General features: G+C 30.1%; 2 protein-coding genes and 1 non-coding gene across 3 annotated transcripts; 1 reads left to right on the top strand and 2 right to left on the bottom strand.

Moving 5' to 3' along the window:
• Nucleotides 1-3,220: 3,220 nt before the first annotated feature.
• On the bottom strand, nucleotides 3,221-5,697 carry LOC125854641 (uncharacterized). Its single transcript, XM_049534228.1, has 3 exons — nucleotides 5,538-5,697; nucleotides 4,818-4,923; nucleotides 3,221-3,539 (listed from the first exon to the last, which is right to left on the bottom strand). Exons 1-3 carry the CDS (start codon nucleotides 5,574-5,576, stop codon nucleotides 3,376-3,378), a joined length of 309 nt encoding a protein of 102 aa, XP_049390185.1. The 5' UTR covers nucleotides 5,577-5,697; the 3' UTR covers nucleotides 3,221-3,375.
• A 9,352-nt stretch (nucleotides 5,698-15,049) lies between these two features.
• On the bottom strand, nucleotides 15,050-15,121 carry TRNAH-GUG (transfer RNA histidin (anticodon GUG)). The gene has a single exon. It is a non-coding gene; the product is annotated as a tRNA-His (tRNA).
• Nucleotides 15,122-19,052: 3,931 nt separating this feature from the next.
• LOC125854631 (beta-glucuronosyltransferase GlcAT14B-like) lies at nucleotides 19,053-23,740 on the top strand. Its single transcript, XM_049534218.1, has 4 exons — nucleotides 19,053-19,579; nucleotides 22,372-22,447; nucleotides 22,576-22,691; nucleotides 22,805-23,740. The coding sequence occupies exons 1-4, from the start codon at nucleotides 19,084-19,086 to the stop codon at nucleotides 23,320-23,322; spliced, it is 1,206 nt and encodes a 401-aa protein (XP_049390175.1). The 5' UTR covers nucleotides 19,053-19,083; the 3' UTR covers nucleotides 23,323-23,740.
• The last annotated feature ends 131 nt before the right edge of the window (nucleotides 23,741-23,871 follow it).

The following is a 23,871-nucleotide window of genomic DNA, read 5'->3' as shown; positions in this document are numbered from 1 at the left end:
GTTTGGCAGGTATACTAAAAATAGATGTCCACGATTAATTGTCAATTTAAACAATCAAGAAATAATTAGTCACTTTTTTCCAATTCTGCCCTTAATGATTGTGTAGTTCAATGGAAAAGTTATGTGGACTTCTGGTATTCTTGATATAGTAGAGTTATATTAGTCAAATTACATCTTGTATTAAATTTTCCTTGAGGGATGTGCATGACCTTACCCTGACAAACAATTGTGGACGGAGGGAGTAGCAGACAACCATACGACATATATATACATTATATACGAGTCCGGAGCCTAAAGGGCAAAAAAAATTGTCAAAAATTTCAAAAGGGCACATCACTTTTTATTCTAGCCAAAAGGGCAAAATCGTTGCGTCAGTAGCGATTTTCCTCTGACAAAATGATGAAATAGCATCGATTTCGTCTAAATTTTTTTTAATTAAAAATCGCTGTCGGCAGCGATTTTGTAAAAATAAAAAATAAAATATTTTTTATTAAAAATCGCTGCCACAGCAGCGATTTTGTAAAAAAATAAATAAATTATTTTTATTAAAAATCACTGCCACAACAACGATTTTGTAAAAATAAAAAAAAATTAATTAAAAATCACTGCGATTTTGTAATTTTTTTTAATTAAAGATCTCTGCTTTTTCTTTAAAAAACCTAAAACGGCACATCAAAAAAAAATTAACCAAAAGGGCTTCTGACAAAACAAAAATAAAAATCGTTGCATATTTTCTCAAAAAAGAAAAAAAAAATTCTTCAAAATCGCTGCTATAGCAGCGAATTTGGTTAAGAATTTAAAAAAAAAGCTTTTTTTTAATTTAATATTCTTTTATTATTATTTATGATATATAATTCAATTTTCCTCATGCTTCAACAATTTTATTGAGTATACTGTCGTCTTGTTTATCATTTTTATATTATTAATAAGTAATAATAGGCATGAAAATAATAGCACTCGGCATGAAAAACGCTGCCCCTGCAGCGATGTGTAAGAAAAAAAAAATTCTGACTTAAAATCGCTGCTACAGCAATTTTTTTTTTCTTTTACAATGGCAACGTTTTTTAATAATAATAATAAAAACAAAATTTTAAAAAATCGCTGCCGTTTTTAATAAAAAATATTTTTTTATTTTTTTTTTACAAAATCGCTGTTGTGGCAGCGATTTTTAATTAAAATTTTTTTTTTAGACGAAATCGCTGCTATTTCGTCATTTTGTCAGAGGAAAATCGCTGCTGATTTTGCCCTTTTGGCTAGAATAAAAAGTGATGTGCCCTTTTGGAATTTTTGACAATTTTTTTTGCCCTTTAGGCTCCGGACTCCATTATATACATCATCATCATCATCAGTATTAATAAGAGGCTAGAAGCAGACAAATATTAAAATTTGAAAAAATATCATCGATCGATATGATTGTCTGCTTCTAGCCTCTTATTAATACTGATGATGATGATGATGTATATAATGGAGTCCGGAGCCTAAAGGGCAAAAAAAATTGTCAAAAATTCCAAAAGGGCACATCACTTTTTATTCTAGCCAAAAGGGCAAAATCAGCAGCGATTTTCCTCTGACAAAATGACGAAATAGCAGCGATTTCGTCTAAAANTTTTTTTCGAGGCTAGAAGCAGGTACCTCTTTGTCGATATATCTAGCTATTTTATTTTGGAGTGTAATTTTTTTAAATTTCAATGTTTATGCTTTAAATGTGATATATATATAGATACTTTTTTCGAGGCTAGAAGCAGGTACCGCTTCGTCGATATATCTACTTCATTTAGAGTTTAATTTTTTGAATCTACATGTTTATGCTTTAAAGGTGATTTACAGATTCAATTCCACTGATAATTTGGTTCAAGGTCAAAAAAAAAAATTGCCACATAAATTAAAATTCAATATGGGAAAAATATTGATGTGTCATTATTTTGAGAAAAGAAAAATGTATCGTATACATTGAAGGCAAATAAATACATAAACCACTTTTAATATGATTTGTTGGGCTCGTCCCTTGGTCGTTCTCCACCAATTCATTCACAACTCTTATACTTACGATTTCAAGACAGGTCTAGAATTTAAATTTTACAAATTTAAATTCATAATTCTACTATTTTCATTAAATTTATTAAGTTTAGGATAAATTATTTATACATATTTAACAAATTTCCGAACATAAATATATCTATACACATATAGCCTAAGCCAAAATCTATCCAATACATTGGATACGCCTTGAATCAATCCACCAACCATTTAATTTCTTTTAAGGTTTTGGTGATTATTTTGTCTTGTCAACACCAACTTGTGAGTTATGACACATACAAATAAATTTAATCAAGTGGGATGTTTGGAGCATAACCAACAAGTATATATCGTACACCACGAAAAGGACAGTACAGTGTAAAAAAATATATTTCGAACATATGTAACTCAACCCCAAATGTTAGTTTATGAGACGGAAATTATTTAAGTTCATATAAAAGATTCTTCATCTCATTAACTATTGACGTCTATTTGAGAGAAGTATTGAAAATACCCTTAAACTTGGCGTGAATTATTAGTTTCATTCTCGAATTATTGACAGCCTTAAAAACACCTATTTACTTGATTAATTAACTAAACTTCAACTTACCCCCATCTTGCAACATGAGTGAAATACACCCCTAAATTCTTGCCAAGTTCAGTGGTGTTTTCGATGCTTTTCTCGAATTTTTTAATTAAGAGCTCCATGCTCCTATAAGAGTTTGTGACCTCTTGATATGTCTTGTTGCAAATCGGGGGTGTATAATCAAGTAAAGTGTTATTTTTAAGGCTGTCAATAGTTCGGAAATATGAAACTAATAATTTGTGCCAATTCAAGAGTGTTTTCAATACTTCTCTCTTTTTATTCTTCAACACACCATCTCACGCTCAGGAATAAAAATCTGGAGCGTACATAATTTAATTAATTGAGGGCCCAACATCGGGTGAGATAAGTCTTGCTTTGATACCATAGCCATGTAATAAAAAAACGAACTTCTGATCTAACTCAATCCAAAAACTAGCATACTTCTTTAACCATCAATGTAAAACCTTTTTCATTCTTCAACACATACTAGTACGATAAGCGACATATGCCCACATTTTTCAATGAAATAGGGACCACATTGGTACGTGCAAACCTATCTCTCGCATGCATTTAAAAGATAATTACAAGTTAGTATTCATAATAAGTAATATATTATTAATAAACCGTAATATACATATTAGACTAGATTAAAATACATTGATAATGTAAAAATACTTTACACATTTTATGAGAACTCAAAGGTTAGATCGCAATCGCGTACATGGTTATAATATCTGTTATTATTATTATTATTATTATTATTATTATTGTTATTATTTCTTGTCTGATTCCTTGGAAGGACCTGGTTCTTTGGAATCTAATATCAATTTCTCTATCATAGCACTTGTCTCTTCCTCTGTCATACTATCTTTGTTATTTTGTGATTCTTTGTATTCCTCGAAGAACTCTTTGTTCTCTTTCTCTAGTTCTTTCCACACTGCAAAATCATGATCAAAGTCGGATTCAAGATTTACAAATTGTATCAGAAGTGAATTTAGCTAGCTAAGATTTTTATTTTTATAATATGTGTACATCATTAATATATGGGAATTGATTCTTGTTTTTCGAAGTAAATAACTCTGTATTCAATCAAGTTTGGTTATTTAGCTTTTTGAATGCATGATAATATTAAAATCAATTCTAGAAAATATGTACATAAACAATCTAGTTTAGCGGAAAGAAAATGAGTTTACGTGCAATGTTAAAATAAGCTATTCTCTTTGTTCAATAATACTTGTCCACTATACTAAAAATAGTTGTCCAACAATATTTGTCCAATTTAGAAAATCAAGAGATAATTTGTCTTTTCTGTCTATTTTACCCTTGCTATTAAATATTATTTATCATATAACACAAAGGATAATATAGTAATATTACCCCTATTATTTTTTATTTTTTAAGGGATGTGTCAAGTCAATAATGAACAACTATTGTTGAACATAGGCACTAGCTATTAATATGCCCCTTTATTAGTATCATGAGATTCACCATTTGAAGTAATTTGTGAATTCTAGATTGCAGTACTTTGAAATTATCATGTTCTAAATTTATACTTTTTTTGTCTCGGTTATATGACTCACTTTTTTTTTAAATCGGTCTAAAAAAGAATGACATATATATATTAAGTAATAGTTTAACTTTAAAATACTAATTTTACTCTTAATGAAATGATTTATAGTCACATAAACACCTATCACTTATTTTAGACCACAAATTTTTTTTAAAAAAATTTCCTTTTTAAACTCCGTGTTAAGTCAAACTAACTCATGATATAAAATGAGACGGATAAGGGAGTAATTTGTACATATTAAATGAATTTTCTTAAAACAAATACAAATTCTGAGTAGCCCTTCAGCTAGTTTATGTGTTTACTTCTTCATATATTGCACTACTAAGCGAAATTTTTGGCTCCGTCACAACTGATCATAACGATATATGAGATCAGCCGTACACATTGGAGATGACTCGATCATGTATGAATCTAAAGTCAGTGGGTTCAACGTGATTGATTATATATGTGTGTTTTAAAACCTTCAAACGGAAATTCGCATGCATGCATAAGCTAATTAATGAATACCATATTAGTAATTATTTAACTAGTTCTAATAATAATAGGTTATTTACTCTATTTTCATATCTGATCATGTAAATATGTTATACATCATTAGTATATAGAACTTAAACTCTAATAAAATTTAAAAGAGTTAAAACTAACCAGTAGAAGTGATAACAGGTTTGATGTTTGCATGCTTGGATAGTGCCTCCATGCACTCTTCTTTCGTCATTTTGTAAATCAAACACTTCTCTATCAGGTGCTGCACCTAAAATAGGATTAGCAGGTTAGTAACCCTTTATTTTGTAATATCGAAAATTGTGATGAAATAGATAAGATTTTATCGAATTTAAGACCTAAAAATTAAGAGTGAGAAAAATCCTAATAGGGATCACGCTACACGATACACATACAAATTAGTTGGTAGAGGCAGATCTAGAAGTATATATAGATAAGGGTTTATTTGATGAGCCCTAAAATTACCGAAAATATTGAACAATGAACTCAAAACTCAAACAAGGTGATGAGTTCAGTGGTCAAAATCCAAAATTCATAAAGTTAAAATCTTGAAATTGGTTATGTTAGTTAGGCTCCAAAGCATATACTGAATGCTTAACACACAAGTTCTTTGAACTATACATGCATCACAAAATAGATTTTTTTTTAAAAAGGTTTTCATCTGATATTCGTATCGAAGCCCAACTAATTTAGATTCAAGTCACGTAGGGCTTCAATTGGAAGAATTTTTTCATACTAGGAGCTCAAATCAGAAAACTCTGATCAAAAGAGAAATTTAACATCATCTAGTGTACTACTTTTTTTTAATGATCATCGATCACAAAATAAATAATAAGTAGATCATAGATATTTTAGTTTACGTACCATATGGATATATGAAGCAGATGAATGATCGTTACTCATGATATAGATTTACTATATCTAATCTTGATGATCACCAACATAAGCTATACCTAAATCAATATTTCAAAATATTATAGAACACTCGTCTCGTTGAATCTTCCACTCTTTTCTATTATCTTGGACTATGTAATAGACTTTATAATGGTGTAAGAAAATTAGAAGAAGCAACTACTGTAGAGTGGGGTTAGGAGTACCACGTGAGAGATAAATGATAAATGGTGGAGAGGAGATTAGAGTAGATTTTGTATATGACTATTTCTGCCCCCTCCATGTGATAAGTGGGACCATTAATGCCCCTATTAGATTATCATCATCATCAATAACCCAAAAATGGACATCATCTATATATGTGTCACTCTAATATTGTAGTCAATTATCTACTCATATATTACAAGCCAATCGGATTATGACACGTGTGTCTGATTATCAAATATGTATTTTGGTTTCATTATTGTTAGTACATTTGCTATAAGTCACATTTCTAAACTAGTGCATGCATGATGTTGTAAGTTGTTTGGAAATATGTGATTACTTATCACCGGAAAAAGAACCTTATTTATATGACCCACAACAATTGCAACATTATGTGTAACAGACGTGGGCTGCTTCTCTCTTAATCAGAAATTTTGAGTTTGAATTTTTTTTTGGTTGTAGTCCTACACACGCGGTGTGAATCTGAAATAGTCGGACTCCAAATACAGATAGTGAATTGGGTCTTACGCGCGGTGCGAATCTGAAATAGTCAGACTCCAAATACAAGCAATGGCGGAGCCATGATTTTTATTAAGGAGTGTCAAAATATAAATTAAAAATGTATAAGCATTGGTATTCAAGATAGAACACACAACCTCAAACAATCTTTACAACTCCTTAACAAATACACTAAACCTTCAACTTGTGTTACGAGGTGCCAACACTTGTATATATATTTATTAAACCAAATTTTGACCTATATATACAATGTAATTTTTCAATAAAGAGGTGTCACTTGACACCCCTTGCCCTAGGGTAGCTCCGCCTCTGAATGCAGGTACTAGACATCGATAGAAAATTTAAAAAAAGAGAGTATAATTAGTTTCTTATATATCACCCTATTCAAATTTATGGATCATCGAGATATTTCCGAAAGCCAATCATACATTCAATATTTTAAAATTCATTTGATCGATAATGGGTGGATTTTTGTCCGATCCATGATGTACGTGAGCTTAATCTACACATCACTTATTGCGTTCTTATAACCATTAACTAGATCACAACCCTTTTGGTACCCAAAACTCTGTGTATCCCTTTCGAGTGACATAGAATATACCAACGAAAGCATACTAGTAGACTATTTTTCCATATGAAACTTCTAACTCTAATTATCAACTTGAGACTATATATATATTATCTCCCTTGTTTTAAAATATTTTTCATGTTATAGTCGGACAATATTCTAAAATTAGTATTTAATTAGATATTCGAAAATTATATTAAAACACAATATATTGTTATTTTTGTATATATATGTATACACACATGTATAAGAAAAATATATCTTAAAAATATTAATCAAAATTCATAGAGTTTGATTCTCGAGAAGCTAAATGTCACATGTTTTCCTATCAATTGGTTTTTTGAGTAATAAGAAAGATGACTACCATTGTATTTCCTTGAGAGGTCCACAACTCAACTTATTTGTTTGATTTGAGAGTACATATTATAGATCTTTTAAGGCTTTGTTTCTTGTTTTTAATCCATATTTACTTTACATTATTTATAAATAATATATTTATGTGTGTGGTGCGCGCACATACATTCATAAGAGCTATTGTAGAAGGGTTATCTTCGCCACTAATTTACATTTATTAGTTATAAATAATATATTTATATAAGTGCGGTGCGAGCACATGCTTCCTCTGATTGCAAGTTGAATAAAGACATATCTTTCAACTCATTCTCAAAGTGATTATTTATGGGGGTGTATTGCTTTCACTCTAGAAAGGTCATGTATTGTGGGGGGTACATTAGTCATTTCAAAAATCTTACTTTGGCCTACTCTTGATTCACTTTTGATAAAGTGAGTTAGCACAAGATTCCCTTTTGAGTATCTTATGGATTATTGTTGGCTGAGCAAATAATCATATGGCTCAAAGCATGCCCTATAATGATAAGGATTTTGCTTTCCAATGTTAGCTCAACGGTGAAATCAGAATTTTTTATTATGAATTTCAGAATACAAAAAGTAAATATACGAAGAAAGCAAAAAGGTCAATATCTAGTACATATAAACATTAAAATAATTTTAATCATTTATGAACATTACAATTTTCTGCTCCTAATTGATCATATCATATATATGTATTAAGAAAATCCACTAAATTATCAATTACCCTTTGATCTGTACTAGTTATAACTATCATATAGTCTGCTTTTTACGTATCGAGATTTATAAATTTCAAATCTTTTGTCCCTCTCTAAGGTGAATGTTCTTTCGCATCTATGTTGGGTTGTAGAGTACAATCTATGGAGTTTATAGAAATTCAGCCATTTTAGCACGCACACAAACCCTATATATATAATTATTACTTCTTGTTTACTCTTATACTAGCTTCTTTTTCGATTCTAGTTTTAATGTTGTTCCTTAATTAGTTTTTTTTGTTTTGATTATCATATTATTTGTTGCATGCTACTTTTTCTCCTCCATTTTTGTTTTAGTATGGTTTCTTGTATATACGGTATGCACTTTACATACTTGAGTTCTGGTATGTGTAACTTAAGTCAAGAGTTTGTCGAAAATAGTCTTTTCACTGCATACACAGTACATATCAATACTCTTTCCATACCTCACTTGTAGATTTACACTGAATATGCTATTATTTTTGTCGGGATCCATTTTTTGCTTTCATCATGAGCAATATACAAAGAGAGATCGCAAAATCACCTGCTGAATGATGGGAATCACAGACCAAAAGAGGGAGAATAGAAGAAAAGAAAGCAAGAGGAAGAAACTTTTGAACACAACTGGAAAAAAGCATAAACGTCAGTAACATGGAGGCAACATTGTTGTTCATGTACAGAAGCAGTGAAGAGAGCTAAGGCGAAGAGACGGAGATATCGGAGAAAATCCTATCTTAGAATATCAAGTTTACGAAAGGGCCTGGTCTATTTGTTGTTTTTTCCATTTTTAGTAGTGGGCTTGACAAGGTTGGACACTAGCTGTTGGGGTGTAAGAAGGTGTAATTTCTTGTTTTTATTTTGGAAGCTATGAATAAAATATCCAAAACTTAAACCAAAAAAAAAAAATATACAAAGAGAGGTGATGAGAAGATTGGGTAAGAGGATATAGGGAATAAATTATATGTGGTTCTTGCGAATTAATTTGTACAATATATCCCTTAGAAATTTAACATTTTAGTATCAGCCATATATATCAGTTTTCAAAAGCATCATCATGAAATACAAGAAGAAATCACATAATCACAAACCCTAGCTTATATTCCACATTTTCTGCCAAGTCATCCACAAAATGACCATCATTGCATATGTCAATTATTTATTCACATTTTATACACATGTGGATTGGCAAAAATAGTGATAAGGAAAATTAGTTCTTGTGCACATGAAATTCTCAAAAAGATTTAAGTTATATATGTTACTAAATAAATAGAAACAGAATCAGGTTTTTTATTAAAAAGAATAAAACTATATATATATATATATAGGGGTGTACAAAACCAAATCGAAAACCGAACCAATCCGCAAATTGTGTCAAACCGGAAAAAAAACCCGACTAGTGTTTGGTTTGACTTGGTTTGGTGTTGGAAAAAAAACCCAACTATATTTGAGTTGGTTTGGTTTTAACTAAAAAAAATCAACCCTAGACCAAACCAACCCGACATTATATATATAATTTTAAAATTTTATTTTATACATAAAAATATTTACTTTGATATAATTTTAAAATATTTCTTATACTTTTTCATAGTTTTTATCTTTTAATATATTATTTCAAGTTTGAAATTTAGAAATTCTAAATGATCCAATAAAGATTATAGTCCACGGATGTTGGTAATTATAATAAAGCTTAAATCAAAATCAAATTAATACTAATGCAAAAAGAAAATCAATTCAACACGAAGAATGATAATAATATTGAATATTTGTTCTTTAGTTTTACATTGGTTTAGACAATTAAAATACATAATCTAATTTTAATTTCCTTTAATACTTAGTCATGTAACTAATACTTATTAAACTTATTTTAGCATGATTTAGTACTTTTAAATTATGATCATTTAGTATTTATTTTACGTGATTTGATTATTATTATTTTTGTTGGATATTTTAGTGTCATTAATCATATCATATTTTGTGTTATTTTTTAAGAAACACCTTAGATAGCTGTATTTTGGCAGGACTAAAGAAATACTTGAAGTACAAGTAAATTATATGTTGTATGAATACTTTACCGGAAAAATCCGAAACAATCCGAAAAAATCCGAGGTTGAAAAACCCGAGTTTTATTGGTTTGGTTTGGTTTATAAATTTAAAAATCCGACACAAATTATTTGGTTTGATAGTTGAAAAATCCAAACCAACCCGGTCATATATATATAATGAAGTAAACATGTATATCAAGAATTCAAGAGAACTCAATATAAAATATACACATAGAAAGTTCACTTCTACATAGATAATTACCGAGCGAAAGAGTATCAATTAATTTTGATTGTACAAAGGTAGCTCCATTGCTCGGGTAGAAGAATTTTTATAGTATAAGTGCGTTTGATATAAAGGAAAATATTTTCTTTCTTAAAATACTTTATAAGTTATATTTCAAGTTTATTGTCTACCGCCCCCCACCCCAACCTCACTCCCCACTCCATCACACCCCACAATAGTGTTTTGCTAGTTACTTATAAATGTTCCAGGAATAATATTTACTGAACACTAGAAAATTAAATAAATAAGAAACTTAGTTATTTTTTAAGAAAATAATTTTCATAGAAAACATATTCATTCATACCAACACACCCTATATTACATTGCAATTACTAAGTCTTTTGGACATGATTTGATTGAAGTTGGAAAAAAAATGAAAGAGTACTTCAAGTTGAAACTAAAAAAAGTACTTATCATTTGCGTTTGAACATGATTTTTACTCAATTTTATATTTATTTTTTTGAAAATTTGTAAATGGAGGCGCTATTATTTCACACGAAAATTCCTCAAATCAGTTTTTCAAACTTACGATATTCTCCATTTTAAATTTGAAGTTAAAATAATGGTATCGTAAAACAAACCCATATTCGAATTTCTTTCTTCAAATATTTGAAATAATATCTATGTCATCTTATATTTAATATCATACAATATACGATCAGACTTTTTTATAACAATCATTCTATATAATAATATTTATGATAATAACTATGTCTTTTTTGAAATCGATATATATATTCTCTACAACAATATTTTGTTATAGTTAAAAAAAAACAAAACCAAAATAAACAACTTCTTTATGGAGAGATTTTAATTATTGTATATCAAAGCTCTTTGGCACCTAATATGAGATTCTTAGAAAACACTTTACACATAATCCCTTACTCCGGGGTGTATTCAGGAGGGGATCACTGGGTTCACGTGAATTTGGGCGTATCTAGGAGGGAATCCTGGGTTCACGTGAATTCATGCTCCCCTCCCGAAATTATATATAGAAGTGTTATATATATTTTTTTAAATATTTAAATATAGATATGTAAATTCACACTCGAAGTATCATATAATGCCGTGTGATGATAATTGGGTTCACTTCTCTAAGTGATGTTAGAAATTTGAATCTTTATTATCTATCTTGTTTTATTTTCCTTACTAAAATTGGATAGCACATCTCTAAGTGGTTTGGATAGATAAAAAATAATTTTGGACCTATAATTTTAAAATTTTAATGGGTTTCAGTAATAAGAACCCAAATATTAAACCGATCAAAGTTATATCTTAAATCTACTTTTTCATAATAGTGCACTCAACATCTCAAAATCCTAGATACGCATTTGCACACACCCCCGCCCTACCCCCTCCTTGTCTACACAAACATATAAACCTTTGTATCTTTCATATTATGTTATACTAGTATACGTGCTCGCGCGATGCGCAGTAATTTTACTTAAAAATCAAATCATTAAAAAATTACACTTTTAAAGAAGATAACGACAAAGAATTAATATGATTTATGCGAAGTGTTCTTAGTACAAACAAAATTATATGTTCTACAATCTTTATTGTAAAAAATTATTAATAACAAATTTCTGTATTAAATTATTATGTTACTTTAGGTTTAAGTGAATTCATTGTACAATTTTCATATTATCCCTAATTAATACTCTTTTTGTAAATATTGTTCTATTGTTCAATTAATTTTCCTCGTATAGAATTTTACATGTAATAGAAATAAGGTTATATTAATTTGCATCTAAAATATAATAAAAGATTTATTTTTTTTTCAATATTTCTGCTTATTAAAAATTTACCGAACTGTTTTTTTATATAATATGTGATAAGATGCTAAAATTTCATTCCACTTTATTGTCAATATAGAATTTGAGATTATATTCAAATAATTTTTAAAAAATTCCTATATGAAAATTTAGTTGATTTTTTTTTATGTTGCTAGAAATTCTTTCATTATATAATATTGTTTATTCCTAACTTTATCTATTAATAATTAAGTTACATGATATTATATATTGCATGCTTTCTTGATACATTATAATCCTCTTTTTTATTTGATTCTTTTTCTTTCGTGATACTTTTACTAACTTTTTTATTTTATTTATAGTTCAAATAACGTCATTACTAAATTGTGATTATGAAATAATTCTCTTACATATAAAAATTTGAGTTTTACCTTGAAAATTGAAATATCCACGTAATAATTTTGAAATTTTATTTTTATTTTAATTATGTTTTTTGAGCGTTTTTTTTATTGATTAAACATTATAGTACGATTTCAATTACACATGAGTTTATCCATATAGTATGATTTTTTTTTATATTTCAAAATACTTTCTTATCTCAAATTTAAATGTTTATACTTTTACATTGAAATTATGTATTTATATTGTTTTCATTTTCTTGTTCATATATGTTGTTATTGTGTTAACCACTTGTCATGTGTTCTTTTAAAAAATAAAAAAATCACTGTCCTTCTCCATGACTCATCTTCTAATATTATGTAGATAAATATATAACTTTTTACTTTCAAAATTATACGGAATTCTTATTATAATTTTATTTCATTAATCAAAATTTTTTCATTATATTTAAATTCAACAAATGTAATTTCAATTACTTTATGAAATATAATCTCATCCAAATTAGAGAGTTAATACAGCACATTAGCTTTTATGATTAAAATTTAATAAGTTTTTAGCATAAATTTTATCATCAACGAAGGATGGAGAATGAGGAAAGTATAATTTTTTTAGAAAATAGAAAATAAAAAAGTAAAATTTATATCAATAATAATTACCTAAGGTATGACGATATCTTCATTTCCGAATCATCTCAAGTCTTTTATCTTCTCCGTCAATATACATATTGATTTTGTTCTTCTTCATCATCATCATTATTTATATTAATATTAATTTTATTCTTGCAAAATGAAACACTTATTGAATCGTTAAAAGAATATAAAAACAACATAAATAAGGAACGCCAATTAAATTTAAATGGTAATTGAGTATAGTACGTATATGCATCTAATAATCTAATAAATCACTTAAAAAGACACCATTTTAATTTAGCATAAAAATGAATAGAGAAAGGCTAAACTATGAAAAAATAAAATATTAGATGTCATGCAAAGTATTAAATTAACAAAACAATTATCATAGCAGTAATTTATGTACCAAAAATATTTTAAAATGACGTACATTGATTCACTATCAGAAAATTCTTCAGAATTCTTCTATTTCTTTATCGTTAGTTTCTTCTTCTTCCTCGTTGCACTGGAGAGGATGGTGGTCCTTCCCTTTCAATTATAATCAAACAATTTCACATAAAATAATTTAAAAAGAGGGCATACAATTAAGAAAAAAGGCATACATACATACCATACACTACCATACTCCCTTTCAATTTTCTTTTATGATCTCAAGTGCAATCAATTTTTTTTTAATGTGATTTTTGTTACACATTTTTGAATTTATATTTTGAAGAGTTGGTTTAAGAAGATGTGGATGACAATGTAGTTAAGAGTAATATTTTTTCACAGATATGACTTATGAAGTTTAACTGTTTCTTAGAGATAAGGTTAGTTATCATTTGAAATTCAAATTTTAAATTAATTATTTAGTATTTTGTCATGGCCGCTTGAACTTTCTTTCTATTTATAAAGAACGTGGGTTCTGCTTTTTTTAAAAAAAAAAAAAAAACACAATTTTTTAGTATTTTTTTATTTTTTATGACTGAAAACTTTTTCTTTATATTATTAAATAAGGCATGTGATAGGGATTTAAATTTTAAAAAGGGAACAAAACCATTCCATTTTCCCTATGAAGATCCACTGTTTTTAATTAATTTTCTTGCCAATCGGTTTTCAAATTATTCTTTTTGATTAATATGTTTTTTAATAGTAATTATTGTATTTTTGTGTTGGTGACTCTTTTTAAATAAGGAGAAAATGTGAAAAGATAGTTAAATTACTTAGCATTAAAAATAGGATATTTTTCAAAAAAAAAAAAAAAAAAAGTTCTTTTGAAATATTTTGTTGCTATAAAAAGAGAGTTATAATTTTTCTTTTGAAAAGTAGTTTTATATATAATTGCTTATTTTATATTCAACTTAAATACAAATTTACAGTTACATCACTCTATATTTTAAAATTATTTTTCATATAATTGTAAAAACGGCTTTAAAGTCATTTTAAAAATTAATTGATATTGATGTAGATATAGATATAAATTTTCCAAAGATTATTTTGAAATTAAATATAGAGAGACAAATATATAGAGCGATAGATATCTTTATTTTTTTGCAAAGAGATTTTTAAATTAAAGAAATATATTGTTGTATGAGTATCAATTGTCAAAATTTAAGAAGTAGTTATTATATATTTATATTAAATGTTCATTAAAATAAATCTGTGGGAAAAGAAGTTCACCGTGTTGAAGTTAATTTTTTTAATATTATAAAATTATATGTATTAATTAAAAACAATTTTACAGTTACATCACCATAATTTTTAAAATTATTTAAAAATTATTTCCATTTAATTAATTCTAATTAGTTAAAATGTGTTTTTTGTGGTGTTGACATGTGACACTTTTTCCTCTCTTATTATATATAAGATAGAAGATTATATCTTCTCAATAATAACATTTTGTTATAGCAAATAAAAAATTGTATATTGGAACAACCAAGAAATTATTCTGATAAATATTTTCAACTCAATTGAAATGAAAGAAATATTTCAAAAAATTATTTAGTGTGGCTGCTGGGATTCGAGCCCAGGTCTCCACGGCCACAACGTGGAATTCTCACCACTAAACTACAGCCACTTCATGTCCATGTTTTTTCAGTAGTAGTATATAAGACAACTGACTTTTTCTTAAAATTGTAGGTACCAAAATATTTTCTCTTTTTAAAAAAATTGATGTGAATCTAAGAGTAAAGTTTAAATGTCTTAACTCTCATATTGGGGATGGCTACTCAAAATTCTCCCTCCAACACCAACGATATATATATAGGAACCGATCGAATTGTCTCTTGAATCAGCGAACAACGAATTTCTTGAGACATTCTTTACACAATAACAAAAACAATTTTGAGCGGTAATGAATAGGTACATTAATAAAGAGCGCTAAAGTCTTTACTGATATTAGTTAATTGTCATTAGATTCAATGTCGCTATAGGCTTTTGGAATATTTAGAAAGAATGTTAATTGCCAAAAATACTTATTTAGCAGTAATCAAACTATTGTCATTAATTAATTGCTGCTAAAGATAATTTTTGATATAGTGTTGACCCTAATGTGATGAGTAGACATCGAGGTGTCAATACAACTCTGTCGATAAGTACTCTTGCGTGTCATCAACCTGTTATTCTTAGTGTATATTTGATTCTTTATATTTTCTGAATTAATGTTTTGTTGAGAAAAATATGCAACAATGGGAACTTGGGCTTATTGGAGTTACTTACAGTCCTACTCAAATTTTGGAGTAAAATGGTGCTTTGGGCTCTTTTGGGTTAGGTATGAATAGTTAAGGGTGTTAATGTTGTTTTGAATATGCACAAACTAAAATGAGTTGAATTAATGGATAGATGAATTATTAATCACGTAAAGATATTAACAAATGTTGAGCATATGCCAGATCCTAAAATAGTGTATATTTTTAGAGGATTCGACATGAATACAACGATTGCGAGTTGTAGTAGCCCAAAAGTATTGATACATGGCCTGATTGATTTATATTGAAACAAATGAATTACTGGCCTTTATGAGGTAATGTCTAAATGGGTTCATCTAGCTTTAACATTATGTGATCTATTCTGTAGTGTAAAATAGAAATTCCATGTTTATTCTCCTCCTTGGCAAAAATGATATAATGAATCATTCACATTATTCAGTATTAATGAAGTCACTCAAGTTAAATCAATTTACTCACAAAGTTATTATAGTAAAAAATAAACAACTAAAGGGATTATTATATAAATATGGAAAAATTACGCGTATAATTTAACATATACTAGTTAATTACTTAACATAGCTATAGTTTGCCTTGATTACAATTCGCGACCTACTTCTAGCTATAATTACGCGGCTCAACTTTTTAATTTTGTATAATTCACACTTTTGTATAATTTGGAATTTGTATAACTTTTGTATAATTCGGAATTTGTATAATATATTTTGTATAACTGTTTACACTTCTGATGTTTGTAATTGTATAAATTCGTTATTTCAAGTTTATACAAAAATAATTGAATTATACAAATGTACCCGCGAATTATACAAATCCACGAATTATACAAACGAGACAACTTAAACTGTAGGTATAACCCGTAAATATGCAAACTATAGCTATGAAGCATAATTAAGTTTATTATAGTGGTTATTTGTGAAAGTTCCTCTATAAATATTTCTTAAGTTTAACTTCGTAACACTATAGTTTATATATAGTAAAAGACCAATAGGCAAATTATAATTTTTCATCTAAGTAATAAACAGGTCCGAATAATTGTTATAAAAAATTAAAATAAGGGAGATAAACATGACACCATGAACAACAAAGGAAGTTAACATTTTGAAGTCATATTTGAGCAGAGGTTTATATATGAAATGATCTTTTGCGTTAATTTAGTATTGGAGGTTGATGATGTTGTTGCACTTGTATTGGAGCGGGCCAGATGAAATGGTTTGGTATCTTGTGTGATAAGTATGTGTCACCAAGCCTTAAAAGGTGAATATTATAAAGTGNTTAATTTATAATTGGAGGTTGACGATGTTGTTGCACTTGTATTGGAGCGGGCCAGATGAAATGGTTTGGTATCTTGTGTGATAAGTATGTGTCACCAAGCCTTAAAAGGTGAATATTATAAAGTGGTGCATGGTCAGATCCACTATTTATACGGGTAAAGTTTTGCCCAATCAAGAATTCACCAAAAGATATTAAACGTAGTTGAAATATGAATACTGAGATGGATGCATGGCATACTAAGAGAGATAGGATTAGGAACAAAGTTATCTGAGATTAGGTGGCAATGGCCACCACACTAGGATCTTTCTCCCAACTTCTTTCTACAATTCTAGTCAAGCCCTGTGGTGGACAAGATGAGGGAGGCAAGACTGAATTGGTTCAGGTATGTGAAGAGCAAATGCGCAAATACCCCAACAAAGAGGTGTGAGATAATGACTATAGTGGATATAAGGAAGGTTGAAGTAATTCGAAGAAGTTTTGGGTAGAGGTGATTAAACACGACATGATCCTAGATAGCACGACATGAAGGTCGACAATTATATTAAGCTAGCTAGAACATTAGTAGGTATTCAAGTGTTGTCTAGTTCCCTTATTAATATAGGTTGTTTCTATTGCTTCATTTATCATCGAGTATTAATTATTTGTTGTTGCTACTTGCTACTTGTTCTCTTCTTATTTTCAACATGACTTCTTCGCTTTTATATTTTTTTTCCATACTTCATTTTAACACTTACTTGAGTTGAATGTCTATCGAAAATAACATTTCTACCTTCACAAGGTAGGAATAAAACTACATACATACCACCCTTCTTAGACCTAACGCATTCCATTATACTGAATATATTATTATTATAGTTAATTAATTTAATTTAATTTGAATGACTTTATTTATGAATATAATATAAAACAAATATAAGTAACTTCTTAGTGGAGAATTTGATATATTACTCCTTAAATGACCATATACCTTCAAAAGAAAATTAACAAAGCACTTTGAAATTGAACATAGTTCGACAATAAGCTAAAATCAACCAAGCAAAATATGTTTACAAGGGAACAAACAACAGTCAAAATTCACTTGCAACTTGCATTCATATTTGTTGAACCAAATAAGTAGGATATATAATATAATATAATATAAAATAAAATAAAATAAAGTACTATCCACAAGTTGATACATTAATAATTAATAACCATACCTAAACGATCCGATTCTATGTAAATGATATCTATTATTTTATTAATACAAAATATAGTGAAGATACTTTGCCAAGATTTAAAGTGGTGTGTTTAAGATTATAGTTTCTTATAAAGTTATTGAGTTTTAAAGTGGTGTGTTTAAGATTTATATATATATATATATATATAATATTTTTAAAGTATAAATATAAAAGTCTACTAAAGTAGTAAGTTTGGCCGAACATGTAATGGAAGGGCAAGTTTTGCTCCAGTTGGTGAGTAATGTCTTTGTTCAACAATAATGATTGTGGTGAATTGGTAAGTAGTTTTTTATTTTGAATGAAACTTATTGTATTTGAGTCTTAAATGAAATCGTACTTTGATTGAAAAGACTTTATTCCTAATATGAAACTTTTAAATATAAATTCAGATGTAATTGAACTCCTGGGTGAATACTGAATACCAATTTGAAAATGCTTTAGTCCTCAATCTAAAACTTTTAGAATACTCGACTCCAAATTTGATTGAGCTCCAAAATCAGCATCAAAATATCAGTTAGAAAGTCTTTCATCCCCAATATAAAATTTCAAAACACAAATTTAAAACTAAAATCGATCTGCAAGATAGAATATCGAATACCAAGTGATTTTTTTTTGTCCAACAAAACAAAACTACCTATGAAATAATTGTCATACCTATCTTTGAACCAATGAAGACCCCCTTTGTGGACATTTTGAGCTTTCAAAATCTTTGTCAATGTCCACCCCACCCCGTACCCCCCACCCCCACCTCCACCCCTAAATTGGATTGGTGACCCAAATCAAGCATACTACAATTTCCACACAAAAAATCCCCAATTCTCATGTCTCTCTTTCTCAAACAAATCCTCCTCTTTTCACTTCCCCTAATTTTCCTCTTTTGTCTCCTCCTCCCACTTCACCATTTCCATAGCCATACACATACTCAAACTCATTTTCCTCACAACCCCACTTTCTCAAACCCCTTTTCACCACCACCAAGAATAGCATACTTCATTACTGGTACTAAAAATGATGGATCAAGAATCTTTAGGTTACTTCAAGCAGTGTATCATCCAAGAAACTACTATTTGCTTCATCTTGATCAATTTGCTTCACCAAAACAGAGACTTCAGCTTGCTTTGAAAGTGGGTTCTGTTGATGTGTTTGTTGCAGCTGAAAATGTGAATGTTATTGAGAAAGCTGATGCTGTTAATGAAGAAGGGTCTTCTCCTTTGGGTTTGGTGCTTCATGGTGCTGCTGTTTTGTTGAAGTGGAAAATGGATTGGGATTGGTTTGTTAATCTTGATGCCTCTGATTATCCCCTCGTTCCACAAGATGGTGAGTTACTTTTTCTTTTTTTGTTGCTTTCTATTAATTTTGATAGATTGGGTTTAGTCTTTATATAGATTAAGCTGAAAGTAGTGATTTTTATTGAAGCTGCTGAGAAACAATAGTCAGCTAACAGTTCCAAAGGGGGATGGGGATGGTCTTTCTACTGTTTGGTTTGGAGATTTTTGAGCTGAATTGGAACTTGCTCAAGTTCAAATAAGTTATTTGTTGTAAGCTTGATTAGGCAGAGCCAGTGGCGGGGTCAAGATTTTTACTAAAGAAGTAACATACTAAGAACTAAGAAGTCAAAGGGGTTCAACATTGTGTATATATATATACATAAAAATATAATTTTTAACCATGTATAAACAGTAATTTTTTTGCCGAAAGGGGTTCAAATGTATCCCTTGACCCTACATACCTCCGCCTCTGGACAGAGCATAGGTTAGCAAATTTCATGAGCATTTTGAAGTTCATGTAAAGACCGTCAAGCTTGTTGAATCCCTCTGATTTTATAATGTCTTTCAAGGGAATAATATCAATCAATCTACTAAAGTCTTGATCTGAATTTAGTTGGGTTCGGCTATATGAATTATCCTTATTCATTTGCTCGATATTCAGTCTTGTTTCAATCCATTACTAAATATTATGACTTTTAAGGCAAATTGGAGGTTTTGTAGATCTCCCACTACTTCGACACGGGCATACAAGTCTCTGATCAGAATAAAAATACTCCTAATGAGCATTGAATCTAAAGTAAGTGTGGCCTAGTGATCATGAAATGAGATTAAAGCCATAGGAGACCAATTATCAATTCCAGCTCATACAAAAAAATACTCGGTGATTTCTTTCTTTCCACATGCCTAAGTCTTGGTACACAGAGTTAATAGCTATACTGGTAGGAGATAGCAATTAGCAAGTACCTATTGGAATAGTAGAAGTGCACACAAGCTGGCAAAATACCATCTTTATCAAAAGAAAAATTCAAAGGCCAAGGATGCCATTAAGTATGTAGTGCATTTCTTGTATGCGGTGACTGCTCTCAAATTCATTAGTTGTAAGTCAAGGGAGTGAACCAAATGCAAATAGAAGAAGCATAGACACCATTAAGTATATAACTATTTCTAATAGATGAAGAATAGTTGACTGTCGGGGTTGTGGATTTCATGTAAGGTTGAGTTGCATTTACTGATCTCAGGGGAGCGTAATGGAAAAAGTTCAAGGGAGTACATGAAAAAAGAGAAGTATACCATATATCTTTCTCAAAAAAGAATGGAAAAAAAATCTATCCCATTAAGGTATATTCCATTTGGAGCAACATGGTTAGTGATGATAAGTGGCGTAGCCACAGCCACCCCAAGGTGTCCAATTGGACACCTTTCGTCGGAAAATTACGTTGGATATATGTCAAATTCTACATTTAAAGGATATATATTTAAAGTTGGACACCCTTGACAAAAGCTATGCCTTTGGTGTAGTGATAATGGGTGTCCATTTGAATGAAGGAGTTTTGGGTTCGAACCCCAAATAACACAATATTTTTTTATTTTATTTTGACAGCGGCACACCATTATCCTTGGACATCCTTAATAAAATTTCTGGCTCCGTCACTGGTGATGATTCATATAGCCGACCCTGACTTGCCTAGGGTTGACGCATGGTTGTTCTTGTTGTTGTTTGTAATGCATCCACACATCCATTTTTGTCTAGTGGTAATTGCTGTAAGGCTGATAATTTGCTGCTATATACCATATTCAGCATTTTGCATCATTTGCATATGGAAAAGTGAAGCTAATTTACTAACACTAGCCACAACTAAGGATGGAGTAAGTTGCTCACCATAACTCAAGCGTGGGCCTCAATACCAGGCTAAAGTTAGTTACAATAATGTATACCTGCAACAAAGAAGAAGAGAAGAGTGCTGATCCTAGTGAACGGAAGAGTCCTCTACTGGTCCCATCACTAAGCAAGGTGCCTCAAGTGTTAACATGCCATTAATCTTGTCCTAATATAGTCATTAGTCTGTCTGCATATTCTTGATTACATAGAGAGCCAGTAGCTTTTTAGGATCATTGATACTTTCTTGTCATTTTATAATAAACTAGTCAAAGTCTAATTCCTCAAACTTGTTTTTTTCTTTGAAATTCCTCAAACTTATTTTAACTCTTAACAATATTCAGAGGAAAATGAAAATTTACGCATAGTTTATTTTATTCTGGTTTCGCCCTTTCTCATGGGGTGTGGATTGGAACTCGTGAAGTTTTATCTCTTAGAAGCCAACCACTATCTCGTGCTTGGGGATTCATTGTTCTTTTGTTCTCCTTTCCAAAGTTCTTATTGAACTTTAAACTGAGGTGCCTCCTAGTTCTCTGAACTTCAGCTTTTTTACTTCAAAGTTGGCTCGAGTTCATGAACAACACCGATATGATGCCTAAATACACTGATAAGCAGCGAAGAGTAGAAAAATTACATCAGAATCTCAAAAAAAAAAGGGTCAAAAAACCACATGAACCATAAACACTTGATTGAATGGTGAAGGTGCAACAGTGAACTTGGAGATCCAAAGCTATGACCCTTTGTTTCATTGAGATCAACCATTCCGGGAGGAAAAATGGGTTAATCGTTCCGACCACTACTTAAACGCCGAAGATAGATTTCCACAGAATGTTCTTCACAATGTATTTGATTACATGAATTTCCGCTGTCCTCTTCGTTCGTCTAGAAAGGCTCACTTTGCTCTTTACTCTTCCTAGATGTAACATATATTTGAGCTGATGCACTAAGTGTAACATTTGTTGCAGATTTTCTCCACATCCTCTCTTTTGTTCCGAGGAATTTGAATTTCATAGAATATAATAAGAACATCAGCCCAGAGGAGTAAGTAACATCATTCCTTCTGCTCCTTCAAATTAGTAGTTGTTTTACAATTATTTTTATTTTTTTGAGAAAGGTAACATGTTGTTTTACAATTATAAAAGTTGTTTTTGTTTGATCTTTGTTTTCAGATATCAAAAGGCTCTGGAAGTTATCGTTGACTCTAGACTCTATATTCTCTTAAGAGGGAAAATGTTTGTGGGTGACCGAAAACGGGTACTTCCTAGTGCTTTTAAACTTTTTATGGGTAAGTTTCTTGCCAGATGATTTCTTGTTTCCTTCATTTTTCATGCCTTTAGTCCAGGCTAAAATGTTTTCTGATAATTTGTTTGGATTCTGAGATCTTGCTTGATTTGTCAGGTTCTCAACATGTAATTCTAAACAGGAAGTTTGTTGAGTACTCGATCCAGGGATGGGAAAATTTTCCAAGATTGCTCCTGCTATACTTCACGAACACTAGATCGTCTCATAAAGGATATTTTCAGACTCTTGCTTGCAATACTATGGAGTTTTCAGATGCTGTCATTAACTCCAACTTGCGATTCATCAACTCGGACAACACTGCTCGAGATCCTTCAGACTTCAGATCTCCAAATTCTGATAGAATACTTAAAAGGGAGGTTGCATTTGTTGGAAACGTATCAGCGGATTCTCCCTTATTGGACATGATTGATGCACACATTCTTCACCGTGGTCACGGTATGGTCTCACCAGGAGGGTGGTGTTTAGGTAGCTCAAATTGGTTCAGTGATCCTTGTGATGAATGGGGTGATCCTAGTGTCCTAAGACCGGGGCCAGCTGCAAAAGAACTTGAAAAGTTCCTCATGAAATCGATCAAAGACATGTCAATCAAGTCTAGCAGATGTGACCATCAATAACCACTTATGGATCCTGCTAACGCCCTTCTTTCTTTCCTCTTACCGGTATCAACGGATATGGCAATTTTTGGAAATCAGTGCTTCTGTATGTTGGTTGCCTTAGCCTTGAAGGTTCAGAGTTACCTAGTACCTATGCTATTCGGAGGTGGCAAATATCCACTGAAAATGTTGAGGTGCGTACAAGCTGTCTCAAACACTAGAGTCATCGAAAAAGAAAAACTAGGGGATTCTTCCCAGGTATGTAATGTAGTTGGTACCCGATGGAATAGTCCAGGGGCGTACAAGCCTGTTATAGAAAAAATGTGTGCTAGTGTGGTACAGGTAATGTATTTTCACCCAGAAGTGTGTAGAATATCGCGAATCGAACGATTCTTGTATCCATGTACTAAAATTGTTGCCACTATTAAAGTTAAATATCACTATGTATGTTAGAAGAAGCTCATCAAATTTGAAAAAAACTCATATTCATAAACTAACCAAAAAACATTAAGGAGGAGAAAAAGCCAAAGTCCTAATTATGTGTCCTTTTTCTTAGTTATTTCTTGCAAA

Source organism: Solanum stenotomum, chromosome 2, assembly GCF_019186545.1.
Source record: "Solanum stenotomum isolate F172 chromosome 2, ASM1918654v1, whole genome shotgun sequence".
Classification (NCBI taxonomy): Eukaryota; Viridiplantae; Streptophyta; class Magnoliopsida; order Solanales; family Solanaceae; genus Solanum; species Solanum stenotomum.
This window is presented reverse-complemented; position numbering and strand designations above follow the sequence as displayed.

Excerpts from the sequence above, each read along its gene's own strand:
- LOC125854631 (XM_049534218.1), top strand. The coding sequence starts at position 19,084 with ATGTCTCTCTTTCTCAAACAAATCCTCCTCTTTTCACTTCCCCTAATT. Across the intron at positions 22,448-22,575 it reads AAGAACATCAGCCCAGAGGA|ATATCAAAAGGCTCTGGAAG; the intron begins GTAAGTAACATC and ends CTTTGTTTTCAG. Across the intron at positions 22,692-22,804 it reads TGCTTTTAAACTTTTTATGG|GTTCTCAACATGTAATTCTA; the intron begins GTAAGTTTCTTG and ends TTGATTTGTCAG.
- LOC125854641 (XM_049534228.1), bottom strand. The coding sequence starts at position 5,576 with ATGAGTAACGATCATTCATCTGCTTCATATATCCATATG. Across the intron at positions 4,924-5,537 it reads CTGCTTCATATATCCATATG|GTGCAGCACCTGATAGAGAA; the intron begins GTACGTAAACTA and ends ATCCTATTTTAG. Across the intron at positions 3,540-4,817 it reads ACCTGTTATCACTTCTACTG|TGTGGAAAGAACTAGAGAAA; the intron begins GTTAGTTTTAAC and ends ATGATTTTGCAG.